This window comes from Balaenoptera acutorostrata, chromosome 6 (assembly GCF_949987535.1).
Source record: "Balaenoptera acutorostrata chromosome 6, mBalAcu1.1, whole genome shotgun sequence".
In the NCBI taxonomy this organism is placed as follows: Eukaryota; Metazoa; Chordata; class Mammalia; order Artiodactyla; family Balaenopteridae; genus Balaenoptera; species Balaenoptera acutorostrata.
In genome coordinates this window covers 120,580,701-120,608,626 of record NC_080069.1, presented here as the reverse complement: position 1 = coordinate 120,608,626, position 27,926 = coordinate 120,580,701, and the positions used below count along the sequence as shown (strand labels likewise).

The following is a 27,926-nucleotide window of genomic DNA, read 5'->3' as shown; positions in this document are numbered from 1 at the left end:
TGGAAACCTTGAACCCAATCATGAGGAAGCACCAGACAAACCCGATTTGAAGTGCATTCCACAAAATAGCTGGCTTGTCGTCTTCCCAGGTATCAGTGTCATGAAGGTTTAGCAAAGGCTGACAAGCTGCTTCAGACTGAAGGGAACTCAGGAGCAGGACACCTGAGGCAGCGTGTGACTCTGAACTGGATCCTTCTGTATGAAGAACATGAATGGGACAGTGGGTGAAAGTGGGATGGAGTCTAAGGATCAGAGGGCAGTGATGTATCAATGCTAATTTCCTGGATTTGACTGTGGTTACCTAGAGCGAATGTCATGTTTTGGTAGGAAATAGATACCAAAGTGTTCTGTGGTGACAGGGGCTGATCAGGCTGGCGACTTACTCTTCAAATGGTTCAGAAAAAATATTCTTTGTATAACACCAACTTTTCTGTAACTTTGTGACTGTTTTCAAAATTTTAAAAGAAAAATTTTTTATTTAAAAAAAAAAAAAAAAAAAAAGAATGTCCACCTAGGCTTTTTCAGAAGCCCAACCACTGAACTCAGTGAGACATAAACACACAGGACAGCCAACTAGATGACCTGCTGGAGTCTTTGCCTTGGATCTCCGGTCAAATGAACTTGAAAGGGCTTGTGTGTGTGTGTGTGTGTCCCAGCTAATCACAGGCACAGAACCCCTGCAGTGCCCACGGTACCTGGTAGTCAGGGCCTGACACCCAGCTGTGAAGCTTCCTAGAAGGCGGCTGAGGTTCTGGCACCTTCCGGACGACACGGGTCCTGCCTCCTGTTTCGCCCCAGTCCTTTCCTTCCTCTTGGGTGCGCTTGGCATCAGCACTGTCTGCAGAGCTCACTGACAACTGCCGCTGCCTCCTGGGGTCCCAACTGTTCCTGCGACAAACCGCACAGAGCGTTAGTTCTCCCAGGTGGCCCAAGCATGGTCTGGCCTCACTGGTCAGGCCCTTAGGAATTCCAAAGTTGGCTGTCTGCGTACCAATTTCCTTCATGACAGCAGACCTACCCCGCACCCCCTCTACAGGTGAGAGGATATGCCCAGAGCACCAAAAGCAGCACCAATGTTTACCGAGTCAACCTTACACACCCGGCTCCCGGCAGGATGCCTCACACCCATGACTCCATTTACTGCAAAAAAAAAAAAAAAAGTCTCTACTTCCCCCACGTTAAAGAGTTGGTAATTGAGTCTCCGACAGGTTGGGGAGCTGTTTTCACAAGGAAGAGCTAACAGATCTGAACCTAGGACTCCCACTGAAGGCCCTTCTCTTTACGCCACAGCTCCCACCCTGTGCTCTGCATAAAGGAGTTGCTTAATAAATGCTCCTCACAACAGCAAAAGAGGGCTCACTGGATGATTCATTATAAAGAGCAGGAGGAACAAAGCAAAGCGCACTCAGCATGGAAAAGGAGGAAAGATGCCCAACGGAGGCGATGGGAAGGCTCGAAGCGAAGGGAGACCTGTGCAGTGCTCACCTTTACATGCGCCAGTGTAACCAAAGGCACTGGGGCAAAACACACATGTGCATCTACTCAGCACCTCTTCTTTAGTGGTGCCCACTAAACCCAGCAGGAGTGCAGAGAAAGGCAGGGAGTCAGACCTGGCTAATATACGTGTCTGCGCAGGTGCGCACACACACACACACAAAGCACGCACGCACGGGAGGTGGAAGGGAGATGAGGCGGGTGAGGATCAGGAGACCACAGACGGGGCAACAACTGCTAGCGACTCCTGACTGCAGTCAGAGGCGGGGTGCCCACATGAAGCCTCCTGACCCACCACGAGTAACCAAGTCTGTAGAAGACAACTAAGGGACAGTGTGAGGGTGAGATGGAAGGAAGGACATGAGCTGGCCAGCCTCTCGATGGTGCAGCAAAGAAAGGCTGTGGGTCCCAGTGGCCCCCAGAGACAATGAACAGGAAGGGATGGAACAGGAAAGTTTCAGGAACCCACTGTGGATGGGAAATAAGATGTCAAAGAAGACTGTGGAGCTTGTAGTAGGAGTCTCAACCAGCTCAGGGAACACTGAGGTCGTGGCTGGTGGACTCAATTTGATGTGTCCTTGGTCACAGCCAGTGGTGAACTGGGTCCAAAACCCAGGTCTAACTCTTTCAGATGAACATTCAATTCACATCAACTCAAACAGACAAGAAGAGAGTGGCCTGCTGCTCCAATAAATCTGCAAAACTTTGCTTGCCATTGATTTAAATTCTTGATCACATCTCCTTCTGAGCTTAGTGTTCCAAAAACTGACCCATAGATATTTATTTCCCAAGTGCATCCAAAGCTTCAGTTGAAATCAAGCAGCATTAAAATAAATTACAGAAGCCTCAATTCGTTAATTGTTTGTGTATCATCTGAGAAAGAGTGGCAGAAGGTCATCACCAGCTCCCTGCGGAAGAGGAGCTTTGAAGCGAAAGATGAAATAACAAAGACTTGCAGACCCAACTACATAAACATTCAATTACTGACAATAAAAGAGACAAAGGGAAAAATATTAAAGCACTAACATCTAAGCAATATAAAACAGTAATCACATTTTAAAGGAAAGCAGAGTAAGTCTAACAGATAAATATACAAAGGAAATAGGCAATTTCACGCAAAAAGCAGCATTCTTATTTGCCAGTACTGGGGCGGGGGGGAGCAAATTAAAGCAACCATAGGTGCTCTCTTAAAAGTACTAGCCAATACTACTGGTATCATGCTAAAAACTAGAGGAACTAGACTACAATGAAGTATTTTCCAAAAGGTGTTGTGAGTAAAAATCAGTCCAATGGAATGATCCAAAAAAAAAAAAAAAGGAGAGATTAAAGTGGTCAAATAAGTTTAGGAAATGTGGCATACCCGCCTCCCCCCAGATTCCCAGCACACTGCAGTATGCACACCCTAGGCTCTGGACGACCTTGGAATAAATAGTTAAGTGGAACCCAGGTGGTTTCCCAAATTTGCTTGGCCAGAGAAGCCTTCTGGGGCACTACACCCAAAGCAATCTACAGAACAAGCAGTCTATAAGACACCCTTGGGAAAATACTGGCACAGTGGTTAAATCACTAGGACTCAGCCAGCCAGCCAGCCACGCCTGGGTGCAAATCCTGGCTCCATCCCTAAACAGCTGTCCTCAACAGCTATGGCCCTCTCATCTGCAGATGGAAAGAGTATTTGCCCTTGTGAGGTTGCTGGGGTAACCAGGAAATGCACTTGGCATGGTGACGGGCACACGGCAGCACCAAGAACACTGGCGCATTTACATCCCGCTAAGGTCACGTCCCTTGGGAGCGGAGCTACCAGTGGGGACAGGGACACTTACCACTTTGGCCTGCCATCCTTCACAACTTCCTCCTCCTCCTCATCATCACTGAACTTCAACTTCTCCGAGTAGTCCACTTCTTCATGGAGGCCTGCAACAGGAGGACAGCCAGGGAAAGTGAGACAAAATGAGAATCTCAACAGTGCTAAGGTCACCACTGGGGAGCTTCCTCCAGTCAGGAACTGCACCAACCCAGCTGGGTAAGGCACACCACCCAGCTGCCACCACCAGAACAAACACTGCAGATAAAAATGAAAGACAGGGCTTCCCTGGTGGCGCAGTGGTTGGGAATCTGCCTGCCAAGCCAGGGGACACGGGTTCAAGCCCTGGTCCGGGAATATCCCACATGCCATGGAGCAACTAAGCCTGTGCGCCACAACTACTAAGCCTGTGCTCTAGAGCCCGCAAGCCAAAACTACTGAAGCCTGTGCGCCCAGAGCCCATGCTCCGCAACAAGAGAAGCCACTGCAGTGAGAAGCCCGCGCACCACAACAAAGAGCAGCAGCCCCCCCTCGATGCAACTAGAGAAAGCCCGTGCGCAGCAACGAAGACCCAACGCAGCCAAAAATAAGTAAATAAATAATTTATTAAAAAAAAAAAAAAATGAAGGACAGTGCTGGCTCTGGTAACAGCAAAGTAGCCTGGTTAGACTAACACCCCCTGGTTAGACTTAAGATAACAGCTCTTAAATCTAGACAAAATATTCTGCAAGTGTATTAGGAGGTGAGGAGAGTGAGCAAAAGCAGGCAGCAACCAGCCACGAGGCCACCCTAGCAATACAGACACCTGAACAGTGAGATTCGCCGGTGGCTGTTTCGCCCCAGGGCCCTCCCCTACCCGCGTGGCTCAGGTGGCAGAAAGTAACCATCAACTGATGAGTGGCTACACAAAATGCGGTAGAGCCATACAATGGAAGAGTATTTGGCCATTAAAAAAAAATTTAAAAAGAGTTCAGACACATGCTGCAACATGATGATCCTTGAAAACATTATGCTAAGTGACAGAGCCAGATATGAAAAGCCACGTATTCTGTGTGATTCCATGGATATGAAACATCTAGAACAAGCAAACCCACAGAGACAGAAAGTAGATGAGCGTTTGCCGAAGGGTGTGCGTGGAGGGCAGGTGGTAACTGGGAGTGACTGCTAATGGGTATGGGCTTCTTCCGTGGAAGACAGAAATGTTCTGGAATCAGACAGGGAGGATGATTGCACAAACCTGTTAATACACGAAAAATCTCTGAATTTTAGACTTTAAAAGGGTAAATTTTATGTAATATGAAAATCTGTCATGTGAATTATATCGTTAAAAAAAGGAGACGACAAAAAGCCCAATCCAATTAAAAGGCGAGTTAGATTTGATGATAAAGCAAGTGCAATTACATGCTGTTTCCCAGAGCATCACTTTATATACAAACACAAGTGGGTGAAAGGGAATGCATGGAAAATATACATCATGACAACAATAAATAATTTAAGTCAGAGCAATGATACTAACATAGGACAAAACAGACTCCAAGACAAGAAGTGTTACGAGAGATAAAAAAGGATATTTGAAAACAATATAAAGGGACAATATGTCAGAATCATAAAAATGATAAATGTGCATAACAGCTTCAAAATAAATGAAGCAAAAACTGACAGAATTAAAGGGAGAAATAGATAAATCCACAATTATAGTAGACAGTTTAACACCTCACTTTCAGTAACTGGCAGAACTAGACAAAAATGTAAGTATATAAGATCTGAACAACACTACCAACCACCCTGATTAAATTGATATTTACAGAATGTGATATCCAACTTATAGAACACACATTCTTTTCAAATGCACTTGGAATATTCACCAAGACAGACCATATATCTTGGTCATAAAACAAGTCTTAATAAGTTGGAAAGAACTGTAGTCATACAGAATATGCTCTCTTGACTACAATGGAATTAAATGAGAACTCTAGAAAGCTCCAATTAAAACGATTGGTGAGCTAGAAAACAATCAAACAATGGAGAAAACTAAAGCCAAAAGCTGTCTCTTTGTAAAGATTAATTAAACTAATAAGCCCTTGGCAGAAGTGAACAAGAAAAAGAGAAAAAATACAAATTACCTAATTATCAGGAATGAAAAAGGGTGATACCTGTATCACTACAGACCCTACAGACATCAGAAAAAAGAAAAAAAAAAGGAATATTATCAACAACTTTACACCACTAAGTTCAACTCAAAAGAAAGGAACAAATCCCTTGAAAATCACAACTTATCAAATACTGACACAAAAACATCGGAAATCTGAGCAGCCCTATAACTAATCAAAGAAGTTAAATTTATTATCACAAACGTCTTTAGAAAGAAAATTCCAGGGCTAATCGGTTTCACTGGTGAATTTTATCAAGCATTTATGAAAAAACTGATACCAATCTAACAGAAACTCTTTCAGAAAGCAGAGAAGGAAGGAACATTTTCCAACACATCTTATGAGCCCAGCAAAATCTGATATCAAAACCCAAGGACGATATTAAAAGAAAATTACAGACCAATATCTGCCATGAACACAGGCACCAAGAATCTTAACAAAATATCAGCAAATTGAATCTAGACGTAGGTGGAATTTATTCTAGGGATGCAAAGTTGGTTAGCATTAAAAAAATAAATCAGGGGGACTTCCCTGGTAGTCCAGTGGTTAAGAATCCACCTTCCAATACAGGGGACGCGGGTCTGATCCCTGGTTGGGGAACTAAGATCCCACATGCCATGGGGCAACTAAGCCCCTGCGCCACAACTACTGAGCCTGTGCTCTAGAGCCCACGAGCCACAACTACTGAGCCCGCGTGCCACAACTACTGAAGCCCACGAGCCTAGAGCCCGTGCTCTGCAACAAGAGAAGCCACCACAATGAGAAGCCCGCCCACCGCAACAAAGAGTAGCCACCACTCGCCGCCACTAGAGAAAGCCCGCACACAGCAACGAAGACCCAACGCAGCCATAAATAAATAAATGTATTAAAAAAAAAAATCAGCAAACTAGAAATAGAAGGGAATCTCCACAATCTGATAAAGAACATCTCCAAGAACCTTACAACTATCATCATATTTAACGGTGAAACACTAAACACTTTCTCCCTAGGATTAGAAATACAGAACTTGAATACAACATTGTACTGGAAGTACTACACTACAATAAGGCAAGAAAAAGAAAAGGCATTTAATCTGTCCCTATTTATAGGCAACATGATGGTTTAATGCAGAAAATTCTAAGAAATCAACAAGAGCTAGTAAAACTAATGAATGCATTCAGCAAATTGTCTGGTACAAGATCCACACACAAAAATCAACTCTATGTATGTCTATATAATAACATCAAACACTAAAAAACAAAACTATTTTTTTTTTAAAAACCAGTACCATTTACGATAGCGTCAAGAAACATAAAATACTCAGGAATAAACATAACAAAGATGTTCAAGACCTCTATACTGAAAACTATAAAACACTGCTGAGAGAAATGAAAGCCCTAATAGAGAAAGTTTCACCAAGTTACTGGACAAGAGATTCAAAATTAAGATTTCATTTATCCAGAAATAAATTCAACACAATCTTAATCACAATGCCTGCAGGCTTTTAAAATACTGACCAGTTGATTCTAAATTTACATGAGAATGAAAAGAACTTAGAATAGTCAAATAATCTTAAAAATGAACAAAGCTGGAAAACTTACACCACTGAATTTAGAACTTACTATAAAGCTACAGTGTGGTATTGGCATAAGGATGAATAAACAGATCAACGGAACAAACAGGGTCCAGAAATAGACCCACACTTATATGATCAACTGATTGTTGGCAAAGGTGTCAAAGCAACTCAATAGGGAAAGAAAAGTCTTATCACAAATGGTGCAAGACAATCAGACAACCTAATGGATTAAAATGAACCCCGACCCCTATCTTACACCATATACAAATTAATACAACATGGATCACAGATCCAAAAATAAGCGTTAAAACTATAAAACATTAAGGGAGTATCTTTGCCACCAAGGAGAGACAAAGATTTTTTATAAAGGACACAAAAGTAAAAACCATAAAAAACACAAATTTGTAAGTTAAACTTCATCAAAATTGAAAACTTCTGCTCATCAAAACGCAGTGCTAAAAAACGAACAGACAAGGCAGGCAGTTGGAGAAAATATCTGTGAAATGTTAAGTCTCCAAGGACTTGTATCCGAACACACACACACACACACACACACACACACACACAAAGATACCAGTAGCCAAATCGACATGAAAACGTGTTTATCATCATTAGTCATCAGCAAGATGAAAGTTAAAAGCACAACGAGATACCACTACACACCCACTAGAATGGCTAAAAATAAAAAGACTCACATCAAAGTGCTGTGAGGCTGCAGAGCAACTAAATTCTCAAAATCGAGGCTGGGAATGGCATCACCAGCCACCATGGAAAAAGGTTTGGGTGCTTCTTATAAACCTAATCACACACCTACCCTTTAATTCAACAATTCCACTCCTAGATATTTACTCAAGAGAAACGAGCATATTATTCATAATGGAACTTTTGAATGGGTAAACAAATTACAGTATTTGAACAAATTATAGTATTTGATACAATGAAATATACCTCAGTAATTAAAAGCAACTATCGATATACAGAACAACATGAATGAATCTCACAAACGTCACAGCAGAAGGAAAGCTGTAGGACTCCGTTCGTTTGCAGTTTGCAGTTTGCAGTTAAGATTCATCGTAAGACAGGGAGGCCTTGGGCAGAGTCTTGGACACAGTCCGGGAGGGAGACTCGCTAGGGAGGGGCTGGGTGGTGAGGCAAGTGCTCTGTATTGTGACTCGGCTGTGCTACTCAAGCGTATGCATCTGTCAAAACTGTAAAATTAAACGTGTGCCTTTCAATGCCGTTAAATTTTACTTGAAAACAAACAATCCAAAAGAATTTTAAAAGAAAATAATCAGGTTGGGGGGCAGGGCTGGGTGAAGATAAGAATGCAGAATGTCGGCACTCGGTGACAGGGAGCTACCTGGGGTTCATTACACTCGTTTGTTTTAACTTTTCCATTATAAAAAGTCTTTCTCCCTCTAAGATCAAGACCAGAGACCAAAAGAAGACATGGCTCTGTCAGGAAGCAACTGCTCGTCTGAGTGCCAACCAACAAGGATCTCTTCAGGGCACCGAGGCTGCTCCCTGCCCCATGTTTTCATTCCAACTTGCCGAGGAAAACAGTGGACTTGGTGTCAGAGGACTTCCAACCTTGGTAAGCAGAGACGGACCGCAGTCCTCCCTTCCTAAACCCTCAGCTGTGAGCCCACCAGCAAACACCGCCACCCACCTGCCCAGCCGTCATCAGCATCGGTGTCCAGGTCGTCAAGGCCCCTCAGGTTCTCCGCGTTGATGATGGTGGGCCTCGGCGCCCGTTCCACCAGCTGCCTCAGTGGACGGATCGGGCGGGTCATTCCCAGCCTGTTTTCTTTTCTGATGAGAGAGAGAAGGGTAAAGATGCTGGACTCGTGTCAAGTATACATATGGAAGCAAACCCAAATACTTTTCCAAACCTAAGTCCTACACTGCAAAGGTTCATGTGTGCCCTTAATATTAAAACCGTCTCCTTTTTAAAGAACACACAGTGAACAAATATATCCTCGAGAGAAGTTCTGCTTCATTCTTCAGTTTTATATGCTCAGGCTAATGTCTAGGGTAGCAGCAATAAACACTGGCCACACCTTCACCTGCCAGGAACTTGAAATCTCTTGTCCTGCCCCAGCCTCCTCACACACCCTGGGTCTTGAGCTGGTTTCTCTGAGGTCTCCAGAAGACAAAGCACTTTCACATGTAAGCCCACTATCTTGTCCAGTATCACCAACCAGGCTAATTTCTACATACGGGACTATAATGCAATAGCCTTACCCGTCTTGGTCATTCATCTGGAACTGTCTAAAAGGAACACGGGGTTCAAGACGGAGCTGGGGAAGGGGAAAAGTTCCTCGTTCCACTGTACTCTGGTTCTCTGATGACTGTGGCGAACACATCTGAAACATAACATCAATGAACAGGGTTTTCTGGTAATGACCCAGATTCTGAGTTCCACCTGCATTAGAATTTGTTTTGGAAAATGGAAAATGGGAAAAAGAAACAGGAAAGTCTTGGGGTTTCCCAATTAATCCTATCACCATCTCCCCCATTTCTTTCCTGCTGTCAGTACGCAAATCTGGGGACCTGTGTCTTGGGGAACATACCTGCCTCTCCTTCTTCTAAAGAGCTAAGGCTAAGATAACACCCACATCACCAGGGAGAGAAGCCAGAGGCCCTTAAGATTTGAAAAGGAGGAGAGAAAATGCAAAAGTAACGGAAGCCTCCAAAGTAGGGTACCAGGGCAAAGAAACTGGGAGGGAGAACCCAAGGTGGACATTTAACCACGTGAAGTATGTTCTGCTGGACATGAACAATCTGACCTCACGGGGAAAAAAAATGCACACTCCGAAGACTTACAAAAGCAGGAAGCATGTCATGGTATGTAGGTGGGTGGTATACATTCCCCATGAACTGTGAAGCCCCTTTTCGGACAGGCTGAGCCGGGCGGAGAGAGGGGTCCTTAGAATCGCTGGTACATGACGAGGAGGGGGCTCCGTCTCCCGCACTCGAGTTCCTGCTGCCCAGCTCAGTTGGGGAGGCGCTCAGAGACGTGGCAGAAATTATGTTTCGCCCACCGCCCTCCCTCCAGCTTGTCACATCTGGAAATTGAAAGGGGGCAAAAGGGGAGAGGAAAGAGGAGGGGGAGGAGGGATTGTATGAGGTTCTGAAGGTCAAGGGACCCCCCTCACTCACCAAAAAATTTTTAAAAATTAAAAAATAAAAAAAACAGAAGTGAAGAATCAAGTCGACTGGTCAAGTCTGTCAGGGAAGGTGGGGGGGCAGACGCCTGGGCCATGAATATGAACTTGCTGAGGGAGTCTGACTGTCAGAGACACACAAAATAAGGTCCACTCAGAGAGGAGGCAAGTGGAAACGAGACGTGGTCTTCATCGACTCACAGAAACTACACAACCTCAGACCTAACACCCCAAAGAAACCAAGATGGCCCCAGTGAAAGCAGCCTTGGGTCATCTCTTCCACAAATACTGACCCCATTTCTTCCACAATCATGCTGACCCCAACGGGACCAGCACTGGACTTGACTTTAGAACCAAAGAGAGTTCCTGACATGTATTCAAGCTCCACTCAGCACTGGCACCTCTAGTCAGAGACTCCCCAACTGTGAAGTGAAGCAGAGCTGCTCTCCCCACCGAGAGGGGGGCTGGAAGGGTCTGGGGCCCTCCCCACCAGGCCTCGCCCCACCTGCTCTGGCAGCGGCCTGTGGGGCCCTCCCACAGGTCACAGATTGAAACCTGCCAACCCTCTCTGACCATCTTTTTAAGATGATGCTTTCCACTGCAAATGTAGCAAAGCCTGGCGGAATTAAGAGGCCAACGAGGAATCAGATGAGCCAAAAAGACTCCTCTTTTCAGTCAACTTGTAGTTAGGAGTTGAAACACGAAAGGTCCCTGAGTACCTGACCCTTAAGAGAATGGAACCCAGGACCAGAGCCACAAAGCCAGAGACTGCTCCCAGCTCTTCAGGTACCTCGTGCGTGATCTTGGCCAAGCCCCGGTCACCCCTCAGGCCATCTGCTTCTTCATCTTCTCAAACAAGGAGATGGAAGTGATCCCAGAAGCTTCTTCTAGTTCTAAACTGTTATAATCCTACAGCAGCTCATCTTAATTAATCCCAGAAAGTTAAAGTTCTTGGCCTAAGGAATTTGATTATATATTTGGAGCAGCCAAAATAACGCAACATAGGCTGCTGAAAAGGCAGTATGTTTTATGAGAGTTGCACAGTGATCGTTTCATTTATAGGATATCTGTTCTCACTTTGGGATACCTTGGGGATTAATCAAAACAAGCAGATAAAAGTCTCTCATATTTCAAAACCTGATCAACCCCCCGCCCCAAGGGCTACTTCAGAATCCGTGATTAGAACAGATGGAAAATCCCATTCCTAAACGACACCTTAAATACTAACCACCCAAGGCCACAAAGAAAAAAATAGTACCAGTAAGAATTGCTACACAATCCTGCTGACCCCCTTGGCCAGACCCCAGATGAGGGGTCGTGGAGACTAGTGCTGGGCCGGCTACTCAACCAGGGGAACGTGTTTAAAAAAAAACAGATTCTAATTTGGCTGGGGATGGGCGAGGGATGGAAATCAAGACTTTTTAACAAACGCCCCAAGTGATTCTGATAGGACTCGGCCAAGTTTGGGAACCACTGATTAGAAAACAAGCTCCTGAATCGGGAAGCAAGTTAATTGACCCTTGGTCCGTCTGTCCTTGCCGTGACCACCCAGGTACAGCAGAACTAACATGTGATGACTGCTGGGAAGGAGGACAGGTCTGGCCTGACCCAAAGGACAAGAAAGGAGGAGTGACCTCCAGCCCAGCCCAGGGAATAAGTCCAGCAGATGCATGGATCAGGTACAGGATCAACGGTCGTGCTTTCCAGGCAAGGAACCTGGCTCCTCGAGAAACAGCATGCTTCTAAGAGGGCAGAAAGACAAGGGGAAATTCTGCTGTTCCCATGGGTGCCCAGACAGGGGCTGCAGTTCACTTACTCTGAGGGCGGAGGCTTGGTCCTGGCCCATACGACAGATCTAAGACGCCCTTTTCTTTGCCAGCCTTGTCCTGCCCTCCAGCTGCTTTCAGCGTCGGAAATTCCTCGGGAGAGAAGGATAATAGTCGGCTTGAGGCCCTTAAACCTGTCAAGAGAATTGGAAAGACGTATGGAGCAAGCGAGACTGGCATCCACAGTTCTCTGCTTTAACAACGGCACACGCTGGCAGCCACGCTGCCCTGAAGGGAGCTCCTTCCTGGGGTGCTGTCTGCGCTGGCCTTCTGTGCCCGCAGAGTGGCACTAGGGTTCCCTGAGGGTGACAAAGGGAGGCTGCCCGCAGACCGCACCAGGCCCCCTGCCAGCCACCCTGCCAGAGCTGGTCACAAAGGGCAGGGGGTAAGGTATGGCAGCGGTTCCAGCCCAGATCCTTCCCTCCCACTCCTGGAAGAAGGCAGTAAGGTCCTTCCGGTGGCCCTGGGGGGCGGATAAGCACGGTCTTTGGTGAAATCAGCCCAGTGAAGCCAACTGCTTTTGGGTGGAGGTAATGCCCTGCCCCCCAATGCCTCCACCCTAGATTTACACCCTCACCCTAGATTTATGCCTCTTTGTTTGTCCACTCCAGTTTACTATTTTCCACAGAGATCCTCAAGCCCTACAAGACCAAACATTTCACTCTTGCAATCTGGGAACAACTTCTTTGTTCTTTCATTCATTCCCCTACACTATGAACTCCTGCAGAGAAGAAGCCTTTTCTTAACTTTGTTCCAATCACTCACAGCACTTAGCACCGGGAACCTGCAATCGTCTTTTCGATGAATAGATAATAATAAACGATGCATTTTAGGGTCTAGAGTGGGATTTGGTCCCTCTCCTGGAATACACAGCACATGTCCCGCACCACACAAACTTAGTAACAGCAATATCACACAGTAAAATGTCCAACTGTGACATGCCTTGATCCCTAGACAATACAGCCAAATCTGTCCCTAGGTATTACTGATTTGAGGACCTGCTAACTCAGGCAGACTTTGCCGGAAAGATGCAGCGGGGATTAGTGCAGATGCACAAGGCGGTGACTCATTCACCATCCCACTTAGTAAGAAGGTCCAGGGTCAAATGAACATGCCGGGGGGATAACTGGACACATTATCAACCAATGATTAACCTGAGAGACGATCGCCAAGTGTCGCAAAGGAGCACGACTGCTCACAGAGTGGCTTCATTATGTTAAAAGGTCGCTGGCAAGAATGAAATACGAAAGTCATGCTTTGAAAATACGGTAGAGGGACTTCCCTGGCGGTTCAGTGGTTAAGACTCCGCGCTTCCACTGCAGGGGGAGTGGGTTCCATCCCTGGTCGGGGAGCTAAGATCCCGCGTGCCGTGCAGCGCGGCCGAAAGAAAAAAGAAAACAAAACAAACAACAGCAAATGCCTAGTACTTTTTTTCTGCCTCAACAATCATGAAGGTATTATTCTAATCATGAATTAAACTCACCCTCCACAGATGAAAAAGATAAAGTGAAGAACTCAAAATCTCAAACCAAAGTAGTAGTATTCCTAAGGTCTGAACACCCTGTAATGTTCACCCACCAATTCCTCCTCCCATCTGTTCTCTGCCATGAGAAACTGAGGCAGTGAAATCAGGGGCTTCTTCTGAGGCCCCAGACGGAGCCGCCGGTGGCGCTCCGGCAGCACAGCCCACTAGCCATGTGCCTCTGGCCTCTGCCTGAACCACACAAGCAGGCCTCCTGGGCCTGATCCAGGTGAAACAGACCAAACGACCACCTTCTACATGGAGAGAGTCTGTCAACTCAGGAAGAACCCTTCTGAGTTCTGAAGAGTCATGAACATGTTTGCGGGCCACACCCCCAAATCCCCACAGCCCTGGTGGCATCGCGGGCTTGTGACCCCGGCGTGGGAGGGGAACCAGAAGCCGGGTTCCCGCCCCGGCCCCACCTGGTCGGCACGTGTCTGTTCTCTCCTCTTGGGCTACCGGGCTCTGCCGTCTCCCAGACGAGCTATCACATGTTTACAGAGTATTTTACTGTTTTAGGATTATTTTCTAAATCAAGTTTTCTTTTGATAGGTAATACAATCAAAAGGTTCAAAGGTAAAAAGCCTTAAAAGAGCGTAAACAGAAGCCTACCTCCTACCCTCGTGCCCCATCTGCCTACTTCAAACACCCTCACAAAACAGGTAGTCTTCTGTTTCGTTCCTTCTCTCCCTTCCTCTTATGTTTCCTTCCAGAAATTTTTTTTTAATGCGCATACAACATTTTTAGAAGCATACTTTCCCTCTCCCCAGTTGTTTGCACAAATGGTAATATACTCTGCGTACTATTCCACACTTTTTTTCACTTAAGAATATGTCCTGGAGATCTTGCCAGAGCGGTAGAAAACTGCTTTTTTTCCTTACAGCCAAGTAGTGTTTCATTAAAGTACCATCCTTTGACGGACATTTCAAGGGGCTGTGTCCAATCTTTTGCTATTACAATGTTGCAATGAATAATCTCGTGCGTGTCATTTCACACAGCCGTAAGTATCATCTACAGGGTGATTTCCTCCAAGTGGAACCGCCAGGTCAAAGGGTATCCGTGCTGGTGTGTGACAGGCAGTGCCAATTTACACTTGTTTTTTTTTAATCTCTGTAAAGTTCTTGTTAAATTAAAATGAGTATTCCATTTACTTAAGGAAATTCCAACCTTATGGAAATGAAGGCTCTAGAAAGCAAAGAACCACTGTTAACAGTCCAGTGAGTCGTCTTCATCACGCCTCCGTGAAGACCTTGCTTCCGGTCTGAAGTGCCTTGTTGCATCCCCGCCCCACCTGGCCCCCCTCACCCTCCAGGCTGGGGCAGCCGGCTGAGCTCCCCCTGCCCTTTCTCCTCTAGGCGAGCTGCTGCTCCAAAGCCCCCGGCACACCTACGGGCTGAGGAAGGGGTGGCCTTCAACCGCACAGCGACCCGAGGCGAGAAGGGCCCGTCCTTGGGGCGTCGGAGTGGCAGGGGTGTGTGGGGAAGGCGGCGCACGGAGCTGGTTTTCTACTCTAAGCCATAAAACGTAAAGTCTGGCCAGGCCTTAGCTGACAGGGATACACAGAGGACAGAGGGCAGTGCCGGGACAGGGGCCAAGGGTAAAAACGGCAGCCCGTGCTGGTTTACAGAAGAAAAAGCAACTGCGGTGTAGCCACTCCCACCACCGTCCCTCTCCATCCAGCTCGGGGCGCCGCCCAGCGTGCTAGAAATACGCACGCCAACACTGGAAAATCAGGAGAGTTCATGTAGAAAAATCTGGATTTTTGGCTCCTCTCAAGAACACCCGCTGACCCTGGGCCCACATTCTCAAAGGGCTCCAGATGCTGGAGGGAGCCAGGTTTCCCTCTGCCCCAACGCCCCTCAGACACGCCACTCGGGGGCCGCTCTGCTCTGGGCCTGCCTTGGAGCCATTTCAGTCTGTTGCTCGGCATTCACTTAAAACCCGGGGTGCTTTCCCCTTCCGCTCACCCCACATCGTCCCTGTGCTGCACCACTGCAGCCGTCGGAGTGCTTCCCCTGTGCCAGGCGGGACGCCAACGCTAACAAATACCACGCAACCTCCGCATGCTCTGGTGGCACTGCCCAAAAGCAAGCAGTTCCCAGGGCTGCTGATGTACAAACCCAGGTCCAAAGCCAGCGCCCCGTAGGCAACACCTCCTCCCCGGGGGCCAGGGACTCGCTCCAATAGCGGCTCAGCCGACGAGGGAGAGCAGGGCCAGCGCCGCCGGGTCTCCTCCGCACACCTCGGGAGGGCTGTCCTTAGCAATAACATTCAATGAAACCAAAGAGCTGACGTGCTCTGCAGAATCAGCACTTCCACCGCCAGGGCAGAGGCAGTAACTCGCTCAGGGACGAGAGTCCACAAAGCTGCAAGCCCAAGACTGCCTGGACAGAACTGGAGCAGTCCAGAAAAGGCACACATCCCTCCCACCCGCCCAGCACAGCGCCACACACACACTTACCACCTTCGTGTCCTGATGGCTTTCCATTCAGCTGTGCCCATGACTTTGGTCCACCTGGCGCTGAATTTGTATTCTGGAAGAAGGAAGACAATGAGAACAGGGCCAGCCCAGCGGTCTGCTGTCCACTCCCCGAGCGAGTCAGAACAAGGTGCCCGCCCTCGGGTCCTCACCTTAGGTCCAGACCCTACACCGACGTACCCACTACCACCAGCCGGGCAAGGTCCAACCACGCGGGCTTTCCATGCAGCCTCCCAGTCGGGCAGCAGCCCGGGGTCAGGACCCACGGCCACATGACAGACGAGGAGCAGGCCGGAGGGCAAGCGGCCAGCTCAGAGTCACATGGCAGAGCCAGCGCTGCGCTCGGAACATGCTGCCAGGCTGCCTCTCATGTCCACACAGAGCCACTCTGTCTTGCTCCAGGGACAAGACCAAACCCCAATTCTAGTGTGTCTGAAAAACTGGGTGGCACCGCTAACAGAACACGCGCGCGGGAAAGCTCACGTGCCTGACGAGTTGCTGGCCGGGCCACACCACTTTCCACAATCACTGCCATGCCACAAGGCACCACTCCCCAGGTGCGAGGCCTTCCGCCTCCACTGATCTGGGCTTGCCCGGCTCGGCTCACCTCTGCTGAAAGCTCACCGCACGCCAGGCATGGTGCTAGGCACACCAGGGTCACTTGGGTTAGACACTCAGCTAGGGAGGCGGGACCAGGACTTGCCCCGCCCCAGGCTGTGCCCAAAGCCCCTTCAGGTCCCCAACCACTGAACTCAGCTACCTTCCCAACAACATGCTACTTCACAACTGAAGGTAAAGATACACAAATCCAAGCTGATGCAGCATGACGTTCCATCACATACTGGACTAGATCCCGGGTAAACAGTTACCCCTTCTTCCCATCCTCCCCCTGCCGCTGCCACCACACACACGCAAGGCAGACGGCTGTCTCACCTGCCTTCGATGCAGAGCTGAGCAGGTGCAATAACCCATGTATTTATCACAGACTTGCCCTGAGTGCTTGACCTGAGTGGCCTGGAGTGCCCACGGTCCCCCGTGCAGACCACACAAGGGAAGTGCCAGCACCGTGACAGGGGCAGGGCAGCCCCCGTTGGGGTTGAACAGCCCCTGAGGGAAGGGCGAGGCTCCAGGCCAGCAGGAAGCAGAGGGGCCCCGGGGCACTGCCATCCCACAGCCTACAGCTTGGGGTTTGCAGCCGCAGGGACGGCCCCCGCCCTCACCCACCGAAGGCACTAAACCGGAAGAGAAGGCCTAGGGGCCATGAAAGGGTTACTAACACTGTGGCAAATCTCACCCCACAGCTGGGAACCTCCGGGGGTCTCCTCCCCACACCGTCCCCGCACGAGAGGAGAGCTGGTAAGTGCCAGGCGGAGGGCCCACGTGCCAGCTCCAGGACAGGGCCCGACCCGACCGCAGTCCCCGCGGCACCGTGCTCCACAGGTGCCCAAGCCGCATGCAGGCCCGGCCCAGGCCTGTTCGTCTCTAACAAGCTTGGAAGGTGAGTCTGACGTAGAGCCAGGGCTGTAGAAACAACCAGGGCTCCTTAATCGCACTCAGCTTCAAATTCTGGGAAACAGATACGAACTCCACACTACATGCTCTGACTGATCAGCAGGTCCCAGCGGATTTAGGCCAATGAACATGCAGTCTCGCATGAATGTGGATTTCTTCTTGCTTCTCCTTTAATTTCAAAGCACAGTTCAGTGTTGGGTAGGGAGGGTGTCCGTCTGGTAAAGCCATAAGCTTTCCCCGCAGATGGGGACGGCACCTCAGTCCTACTGCCCAGGCAACAATGCAAACTGAGTCGTTCTTTCAAGGGAGCCAGTGAATGCCAGGTATCTGCCTAGATTTTTTCTGGTCTTCTAAAAGATTCAGACATCTCGTCTAGATTTCTAGCTACCGGATACTGGCCTCTGTAACCCACAGACAGACATCAATGGACCACGTACAATATGAGCTCTTGATTAAATCATGACTCTCTGTTTAGAGGCATATGAAGTGCATCGACAAATAAAGGATTATAGCTCAGTATTTCCCAGAGCATGTTCTGAGAGACACTAGTCTCTAGAGACATTCAATGAAAGAGGTTTCCAAGGACAAATACATTTCGGGACCGCTGTCCATGATGTCCTTTTCTTGGAGACTCACAGGACACATTAGCATACTGAAGACACCAAGAGAAAGTATGACATTCAGAAAACCAAGTGAAGGAGCTTGCTTCATTCTGTTTTCCAAACTCACCAGACCACTGAACCTTCTGTAGCCTAACACTTGCTGTCTCCTTATGGCACTTGCTTCTGGGGAGACACTGCGGGGGGCCCGATCTAGCCTGTAGCTGCCAGAGTGACTCACCTCAAGCTAAGGCAACTGGAATCAAATTAGGCATCGATATTCTATTCTGCATCTGGGGTCTTTCCCAAGAGTCACTCGTCAGGTTTGCCTCTGGAATGAGCACGTCACGCAGAGCCACGCTTCTCAGCGACAGCTCCCATAGGTCCCCAGCGCCAGGGAGCTCAGAGGCGCCAACGCCTAGGCAACCATTGGGACCGGGTCCCCAGCACCTACCTCCTGACTGATGGACTGTGTCGGTTTCTGCAAATTGGAGACAGATTTCTGCAAACCCGGCTGCGGCAGCAACTCCGGCGGCTGAGAGGCCGTCGCACTGGAACTAGATAAAGGCAGGACACACACAGGAATTAGACAGGCACCGGCCATGCCCACAAGGTCCCTCCACATTCCCGAGAGACAGGGCTGCTCGCTGGCTGGGAGCAAGACCTCCTCTGGCCAATAAAAATACCTTCCCCGGCAGACTCCTAGGCTGGCCAAGACAACGAGAAACTGGACCACGTGTGAGGTCTGCTCACCGACACCTGATAGGACAGGCCAGCCCTCTGCCTTTCCACAGAGCCTTCTGTCTGCAAAGACTGAAAGCTCACGGCAAACAACGAAGTGATGGAGGATTTGCCACGAGGAAGACTGCGTCGGGGCAGGGAATAGGCTCTGAGCTCCCGCCCCTCACTCCTGACCAAGAGCTCACAGCTCCTCAGGGGCTGATCTCTTTGAAGCATGAGCAGATTTTTTTTTTTAAAACCTTCTCTTGGCTTATAAAAGAAACATATGCTCATGGTAAAAATAAATAAATACATATAACACAGAATTTGTCACGATCTCATCCTCCGGAGAGAAACTCAAGCAGATTTTTCTACGTATGTTAGCATAGCATTTTGTAACACAAGTAGGGTAACACCATACATACAGTCCGGTTACCTCGTGTTTTACTCAATGCCCTTGACATCTTTTCGTGACAACACATACGGACCTACTGCTTTCTTTTAATGACACAGTACAGGTGGATGGGCCACAATGTGCCAACCTCCAATTTTTCTTCTATTACAGATAAAACTGCAACGAGCATTTTTGTGTACACATCTTGGCACACCTGTGTGGACGCAATTCAGTAGTCTAAGTTCTTAGAAGTGGGACAGCTGGATCAAAAGACGTTTTAAAGTTTAAAAGGTACCGTGGAGCTACCCTCCAGCAAAGGTGCGTCTGTGGATCTATACCCCACAGGTCATCTTCTGAGAGCAACAAGAAAAGGTTCTGAAGGAAGATTTCTGCCAACTCACAGTCACTTTCTGTTCAACCTTCCCCCCCGACGAGCTTCATGGGGGACAGCAGTCCCCTGGCCAGAATCCGCCCGATGCCAGTGGCTCAGCTGAAGCCAAATTCTACACACATCCAAGGCTTACTCAACCGAGCAACTCACCACCTGTGATTATTACACAATGAAGGCCACTGACCCTCCTCTCTCACATGACCTTCTACCTGAAATAGACGCTTCCAGGTGGTGTCACTTCTGTGGTCTCCAAACACTGAGTCCCAGCAGGTGTGGCCCCCCTACTCGGCCACCTCCCTGACAGCCTCGTGAGGATGTGGCCCAGGGGCAGCAGAGAAGCAGCACCGGGGTCTGCTGCCCCCCGCAACACTCACTCTTCACCTCCGGCTGGCAAACATGTTTCAGCACACTGGCCTCGTTGAAGATGCCTGATGCTTTCGATGCCGCTGGTGCGTAAGACTGGATAGAAGGAGGGAGCAAGGCTGTGTCCTCTCTCTCTAGAACCTTCAGTAGCAGAGGCCTCTCAACGCTTGCGCTGAGCTGTCCGCAGCGTCTGCACTTGAGCAGGACGAGGACATCCGCCACGTGCTACCACTGTGCCAGGCCCTGTGCTAAGTACGTGACCCGGGTCAGCTCATCCCTTTCCCGTGGCCACCCCCGGAGCCAGGTGCGACTTGTACGTCACAGGAGGACAACGACGCTCAGAAGTCAAATAAACCAGGTCCCATAAACCAATAAACACCTGGCTGGAACTCACACACACCTGTCCAGTCCTAGAAGTCACACTATACCGTCAGTCAGGATGATCCCTCAGCCAACTGTTAGGAAATGTTTTAAAATTCAGTTATTACTGATCATCTGACCGAATTATTGGCTCACTCTCTACATCCCGTCTGAAGTAACTACAGAAGTTTTACAAAAGCTATTGGCCACTTCCAATTAGAGAAAAGGACCCTGGTTGGCAGGCTGTGCTCTGGGCCACTTTTACTTTCTGGGTCCTGGGTATCAGCAGCCAGACCACAAGGGAGACAGGGCAAGAAAGGGTATGAGGCTGGACTGTTCTGTGTTCATGGCAAACCCCAGCAGCAGGGCTCTGCCTGCCAGCCTCAGCGAGGCCCCGTCCGTCCTTCCCCAAGCCCCTCCCAGCGCAAACCCCAATCCTCTTTCCTGGACACCCTACCGCTGGCTGGAACGCAGCCGGGCCACGGGCCACGGAAGGAGGAACGAAGGCTCAGGCGGCACACGCGTGCTTTCAGCGCCACCACACAACAGCGGCACAACAGCCGCGCTGTCCCTCTAATGATGACTGCGGTGCCAGACCCCGGGCCTCCCAAGGCCCCCGCAAGTGCTGTGCTGGCAGGGGGCGGGCCTGCAGGGAGGCTGCGCGCTGACCCCGAGTGCCTGGATTGGGGGGGGGGGGCGCGGGGGGCTGTCCTCGGTAACTGGGTCCTGCGGAGCACGTGTAGGCGCCTGTGTGGGGCGCTGCTGCCCCACAGCTGGGACGGCTCCTCCTCCTCCACCTGGGGCCCGGCACCCAGGGACCCCAACCAGAGTGAAGCGCTCAGCTCTGCCCACAGCGGCTCCTCTGGGAGAGATGAGCACTGCTTAACAAGGCACAGGGGACGCTGGTCACCAGGGAAAGGCAGCTCACAGCAACACTGTTGCATCGGCTCCCAGAGCCAGGAAAAATGAAGGCAGGGAGCAAGAAACCGTGAAGCAGCAGGAGCCGGGGTGAAAGAAGCTTCCTTTGGAACCTGCCCAGTTCTCCAGAGCTGCCCCTGCAGGGGGAGAGGGTGCCGGGCCATGGACGAAGCTCCGGCTCCCGGCCCACTGCCCACCCCTCTGCCCGGCCCTCTGCTCTCACCTCTTTGGGTCTTGCTGATCCTGCTTGTTTCCCCATCCCGTTCCGTCCTTGGGTACTATAACGATGTTGGGGTCGTTTCCTTTGTTTTCAGACTTCAAGCTTGGCAGGTTTGCAGGCGGTGGCATACGCCGGGCTGTGGCAACTTTCCCGAGACTCTGTAAGCCATGTCTAGGAATAACTGCGTGGAGGGAGAGGTGGAAAGAGATGCTGCACAGAAAGTCATGGAAGGAAAGACGCCGGGTTCATTCAGCTGCTCTTCCAAACTCTAGGGGATAATGACAGAGGCAACCAAACAAAACACAAGGGGCAGACCCGCCAAGGAAACACACAAAAAGTGCTTGGAAGTCACTTGCAGTCAGTCCTTTTACAAGCTCCTCACGGAGGACTGCAGAGACACAGGAGCCGCTGAAGTCTGTGCGGAGGCTTCCAGCTCACTCGTGGGCATAAGGCTCAGGGCGTTTAGGACGTGGGGGAGGGACCGGGCCTAGAAACCTCCATCCGACGGAATGACTAGCCCTGTGCAGAGGGGAGACTGCTCCGGCCTCGTTACAGCAGGACTGAAGGGACAGCCTCGCCGAGACCCAAGCCAAGCCTGAGCAGGGCCCCCGGCATTCGTAAAATCCTCAAGGAGTGTGGACAGAATCAACAGGAACTTTCCCCACCAAGCTCCGGAATATCAGAACCATGAGACCCAAAGGGGTAACTCTAATGCAAGTTAAATTCCATTCTACCCATCGGGCTCAAAGTATCCATGGCTTCAATAAGATAAGACAGATGAGGAAATAATCCTAGTACAGCAGAGTCAGGATATTCCAGGCTCTGAAATCAGACATCAAATAGGAGCACAGGGTGACATGTTTCCCCTGAACTACAGGATGACCACCACGTGCCCAGAAGACTGGTCTGCATGGACCATTCCTGTCTGACCAGACAGGGGACTCTAGGTTTTCCTGATCCTTGACCTGGAGCTTCTCACTTAAGGGAAAGCATAAGGAACTGGCCTCCAACCCCCTCTTACCTGAGGATCTGATCGAGTCTACTGATTTTCCTTTATACTTGTCAAACAGGCTGAGAGTCGAATACTTGCTTTTCCCATCCTTGCCCTTGGTTATTTGCCCCAAACGATCGGACATTGCGATGAAATGTCATCTAGTAAGGAAATTTTTCTCGGCACCGCTCCCGATCTGCCTTTGAAGTGGGGGAAGAAAAAAACAAAAAGAGTGTTAATCCACCAGAAGCTCTGATCCAGTGGACGGAATCCTTTAGGGATCATGGATCTCCTTGAAGATCTGAAGAAAGCTTTGGACTCTGTCCCTAGAAAGATGCCCTTAGCACACACAGGCGGTCTTGCTCACGTCTAAAGAGCAACGCTAAGAACTCTCCCTGCCTGAAAATCAGCTGACTCTACCTACCACTCACCAACCACACTGAGATGTAAACTGCTACACACTGAGTCCTCTCCCTGAGTCAAGAAAAGCTCCTCAAGGTGGAAAAACAAATGCTCGTCCCTTGTAACACATCCACGTAACATCGAAAATAAGGTCGTCCTTATGGAAGGCTACTGTCCATTTCAAGGATGAGCAAACCCAAACCAAAGGGAAGCACACAGTCAGGAAATCACCCAGGAACAGCCGGGTGCAGGTACCTTTCAAACTAAAGAACCAGCACCCAGAGGGAAACACCTGCTCGGGCAACGAGAGCAGGGCTCTCTGAGGTGTAGACAGGGCAAACAGAGAGCAGGCCTCCCGGGGCAGAGCCCACACGGCTTCACCGTCCACTCCTGCCCTCCACTCGGAGAACATCTTGAAAAACCGACCAAGGAAGAAGCTTCTCCCCTCTGCCGCCTTCTCCCTTTCTACAGGCTCCTCAGGAGCACGTTCCTCACTCACTTCCTCGCTCATCCACTTCAATACTCAGCGAGGCCACGTGCCAGCTCCAGTGCCTTTTATTCCACCCTCACCCTCGGCCTCGCTGGTTCTAAACTTGACCGTGGAAAATTAAAACTTGTACAAGTGACCATTACCTCCCATTAGAATTAATGTATGGAAAAGAAAGCTGAAGCATCAATTTGGGCATGTCGGTAAAATGACAAGACGGAGGTAACTGTGAAAACAGCCATGACTCATAACAGGCACTTTGGTGTAGCTGCAGCAGGAAGGTCTGTCATTTCATCCTATTCTGAAGCCACGCCGGCCAGAAGAGCACATCCAGTGAGCTGGGTACATCCATCCTTTCATTCATTTCACATGAAACCTGATACTCAAGACCCGCTGGTCACTGTCTCAGGTACAGGAATAGATAAGCACGCAATCTGTATCCGGAAACACTCATGCACCTCAATGGATGCCTAGGGGTGAGCGTCGTGAGCTGCATACGATGGGCGGGGGTCACCTACCAGGTGCAGCTACAGCCAGCCAAGGGAGAGGCTCACGTGCAGCACCCAGTCCCCAGGAGGCGAAGCACGCTGCAGCGTCCAGGAGACAGGGCTCCGTGAAGAAACAAACCAGCAGAAATGCTCAGGTGCTCACCAAGCTCACATGTCCGAGCGCGCAACGCCAGCCACCCTCACCAGTGCCTGCCCCACGTACCAGGAGCAAGGGACAGCGACGACAGGCAGGGAAACCAGCCACAAGGGCCCAAATTCGGGTTTTGATGCCAAGGGTTCCAGGACACACCCCTTTATCTTTAAATCTCCCTCCCCGAAGCTGGATCCAGTGAGTTTCTGCCAAAGCCAGAACAGGTAATAACCTCCCCTGGTTGCTTCCCCCAGACTAGGCTGTAAGCCCCTCCCCTCCAGGAAAGGGACTGGATCCTGTTTGTATCAGACCAGTAATTAATAGGCTTTCAAATGGAAAACAACCAGAAATTCTCCATTAAGACAAGATGAGATCTAATTTTTAGACACTTGTCATATCAAACCAACAGAAAAGATCACTGGGGTAGGAACACGAATCCCTCCCAACACACAGGCGCACGCACACATTCCACTATCAACAAAAGCCCTTGAGACTGCCATCAAGGTGACAGCCACACTCGGCCCCAGCCTGCAGAGCTCAGTCTAAAACAGGGGTTGGCAAACACTAGTCAGGGCCCCAGCCAATGGCCTGTTTTGTAAGGCCCTCAAGCTAAAAATTATTTCTTTTTTTACAGTTTTCATACTTGTTTTAAAGAAACAAAAAATATGCAACAGGACAAGCGGCCTGCAAACTTTGCTGACTCTGGGTCTAAAAGGAAAAGGCTTAATAAACAAGCACTTTTGAAGGTCTCCAGGTGGGAAATGTATGGGAGCCTGAGAGGGCAGCCCTGAAGAGGCCCTACAGCTCCAGCGGGGGTCCAAGAAGGGGCCCCGGCAGAGGCATGGAGTCTTTTATTCATCCGTAGGAGACCATTCCATGGGCTATAACTGGGATACTGAGGGACTCCTGGCACTCTTTACAAACTCATGTGACCTGCTGAATAACAAAAACGTTCATGTCCTAATTCCCAGAACCCTGAATATGTCCCCTTCTCAGGCAAAGGTGTGATTAAATTCAGGATACTGAGCTGGGGGGTTATCCTGGATTATCTGGGTGGGCTCAAGGTAGTGGACAAGGGTCCTTACAGGAGGGAGGCAGGAGGGTCAGACTCTAAGCGGCTGACGACAGGAGCACAGGCTGGAGGGGTGCTCTTGAAAGTTGGAAGAGGGCCACAAGCAGAGGGATGCAGGCTGCCTGGAGAAGCTGGAAAAGGCCAGGGAACGGATTCTCCCCCAGAGCCTCCCCCAGAAGGAGCACAGCCCAGCCGACGCCGCGATTTCAGCCCAGCAAGATTCATTTCAGACTTCTGACCACTCCAGAACTCGGAGAGAACACATCTGTGCTGTTTTCAGCCACTAGATCTGTGGTAATTTGTCACAGCGACAAGAGGAAACTATTACAATCGTTTATTCAACACGTTTTTACTAGGCAGGCACTGCCATGTGCCCAAGCCCTGAGCTGGGACTGGGATACAGCAGAGGATAAAATGGACACAAGCTCCACCCCCACGTCCAGCCTACAGAGATGATGGGACTCACCCACGGTCACACAGCCGATTAATAAGAAGCATGTTCCAGAATCTCTCACTTCAGCACAATGATGGAAAATGCTAACTCACAGCTACATCTCTGCTGTCCCTGACCACAACTTTCACCTGACCACTGAACCTACAAACACCTCTGAACAAAGCCAGTGATGCCCCCTTCCCAGCCACACAACTTGCAGGACTACAGATGCCGCATCATTCATTTAAATCCAGATAACTAGTTCTTTACTAAATTAAAAACCAAACCAACAAAGAGAAATAAAAATTATTCACCAGACATTCTGGGCCATCAAATTGCAACATTAAATCTTAACATGCTTGATTTTTTTAAAAAATTTATTTATTGTATTCATTTATTTTTGGCTGCATTGGGTCTCTGCTGCTGCGCACGGGCTTTCTCTAGTTGCAGCAAGCAGGGGCTACTCTTCGTTGCGGTGTGCGGGCTTCTCACTGCGGTGGCTTCTTTTGTTGCAGAGCACGGGCTCTAGGTGCATGGGCTTCAGCAGTTGTGGCACGTGGGCTCATAGTGCAGGCTCAGTAGTTGTGGCACACGGGCTTAGTTGCTCTGCAGCATGTGTGATCTTCCCGGACCAGGGCTCGAACCCATGTCCCCTGCACTGGCAGGCGGATTCTTAACCACTGAGCCACCAGGGAAGCCCAACGTGCTTGATTTTTAAAAATCAAATGTCCTATAATTCTGAAACTTGACCAGAAAAATTCTTGTTTCTATAGATACTACTAAAAAGTCTTCTTAAAATCTGTTAATCCATGGGAATGTAAATTGGTGTAGCCACTATGGAAGACTGTTATCGAGTTTCCTCAAAAATTAAGAACAGAACTACCATATGAGCTGGCAATCCCACTTCTGGAAATTTATGCAAAGAATATGAAAATACTAATTTGAAGAGCTACATGCACCCCTATGTTCATCGCAGCATTATTTACAATAGCCTAAATGGATGAATGAATAAAGAAGATGTGGTATATACACACAATGGAATACTATTCAGCCATAAAAAAAGATGAAACTTTGCCATTTGTGACAACATGGACGAACCTTGAAGGTATTATGCTAAGTGAAATAAGTCAGACGTAGAAAGACAAATACTGTATGATTTCAACTCATGTGTGGAATATAAAAAACCAAACCAACAAACAAAAAAATAAATGAACAGACCAAAGCAAACAAAAACACATAGATACAGAGAACAGAGCAGTGGTTAGCAGAAAGGAAGGGGTGGGGAGAGGGCGAAATGGGCAAAGGGGATCAACGTATGGTGACGGACAAAGACTAAATTTTTGGTGGTGAGCACGCACCGGGGCATACAGAAGTAGAAATATAAGGCTGTACACATGAAACATATAATGTTATAAACCAATGTTACCTCAATAAGAAATAAATCTTTAAAAAAAAGCCTGTCAGTCCAAACTTCTGCCAGTTCACTGATACAAACCGATCTTTCTCTGATTCTGTACTTACTGGGCCCATCATGGGCAGAGGTTAGAGTAGACACAGGGAGCTCTCAGTGGGTCTTCCTGGTGACACCACGCTTCTCCGAACTGACCAGTCCCCACACTCACCCTCAGGGAGCACCGGGACACCAGAGCCTGACCGCACCCCCGCTTCCGGCATCCCAGAAAAAAATAAAGAAAAACCCTGGCCAAGGGGAACTAAGAGGTATTAGTTGGTCAACACCTGTTGCTTGAACTATGTCCTCTAAATAAATTCAGCCATTCAGCAAACACTAATTGAGCACCTACTATGTTTAGGGAATATGCTTTCTATTCCTTTTGACAAGAGCCCCTCGGTGAAGCCAAAGCAGGGAACACACCGGACTAACGTCTGCAACTAAACCCATACGTGCACTGTTTGGAGGGACCCTTCTCCCACTTCTTAACCAAGTTTTGCACCTGCTGGGCACACTACTGGCCTCTCTACACCTCAGTTTCCCCACCTACAGAACTGAGGGGCCAAGACAAGATTTCACAAATGCCAGAGGGTTCTAAAATCAAACATGTCAATGTTAATAACCCACAGCCATGGAATTACACGATTTATTGTCAAAGCAGCCATGTCTCACCACACATCGGGACTGGATTCTGTATTTCTATAGAAATCTGGGGTGCTAACAGGCAACGCTACTGAGCCACCATTGCTACGGAGACAACACCTGTGGGGAGGGGACCTGATACTTGTTCACTGTAAGGCTCCACAGTCAGACTGCACAGATGGACATCCTCCAGCCCCAATTCTCTCTTAGAGCAGGGTGGGCAAATTACAGTCAGCCTGAAGAATGTGCAAGAGGCCACGCATGTTCCACAAAGCAACAACTAATTTACTACCTGGCCCTTTACAAAGCAAGATTACAGAAACCAGCCTCAGGGCA

The 27,926-nt window shown here is 49.0% G+C and overlaps 1 protein-coding gene across 18 annotated transcripts in view; it reads right to left on the bottom strand.

Annotated features, from left to right (window-relative positions):
* Positions 1–27,926, bottom strand: part of PRRC2B (proline rich coiled-coil 2B) — an 85,822-nt gene that overhangs the window by 35,460 nt on the left and 22,436 nt on the right. For 16 of the 18 annotated variants that reach the window (XR_009008513.1, XM_057547583.1, XM_057547589.1 and 13 more), the window contains exons 2-11: positions 22,496–22,665; positions 21,478–21,655; positions 18,563–18,665; positions 15,980–16,052; positions 11,987–12,130; positions 9,830–10,071; positions 9,248–9,369; positions 8,673–8,815; positions 3,318–3,408; positions 696–888 (exon numbers count right to left, since the gene is read on the bottom strand). Coding sequence is in view for 17 of the 18 variants with exons in the window: in XM_057547583.1 (XP_057403566.1) it covers positions 696–888; positions 3,318–3,408; positions 8,673–8,815; positions 9,248–9,369; positions 9,830–10,071; positions 11,987–12,130; positions 15,980–16,052; positions 18,563–18,665; positions 21,478–21,655; positions 22,496–22,610 (1,404 nt within the window). In the remaining variant the exon portion in view is untranslated. Of the gene's footprint in view, positions 1–695; positions 889–3,317; positions 3,409–8,672; positions 8,816–9,247; positions 9,370–9,829; positions 10,072–11,986; positions 12,131–15,979; positions 16,053–18,562; positions 18,666–21,477; positions 21,656–22,495; positions 22,666–27,926 lie in introns of those variants that run through there. The other 2 variants (XM_057547584.1, XM_057547598.1) reach the window with 2 other exon arrangements.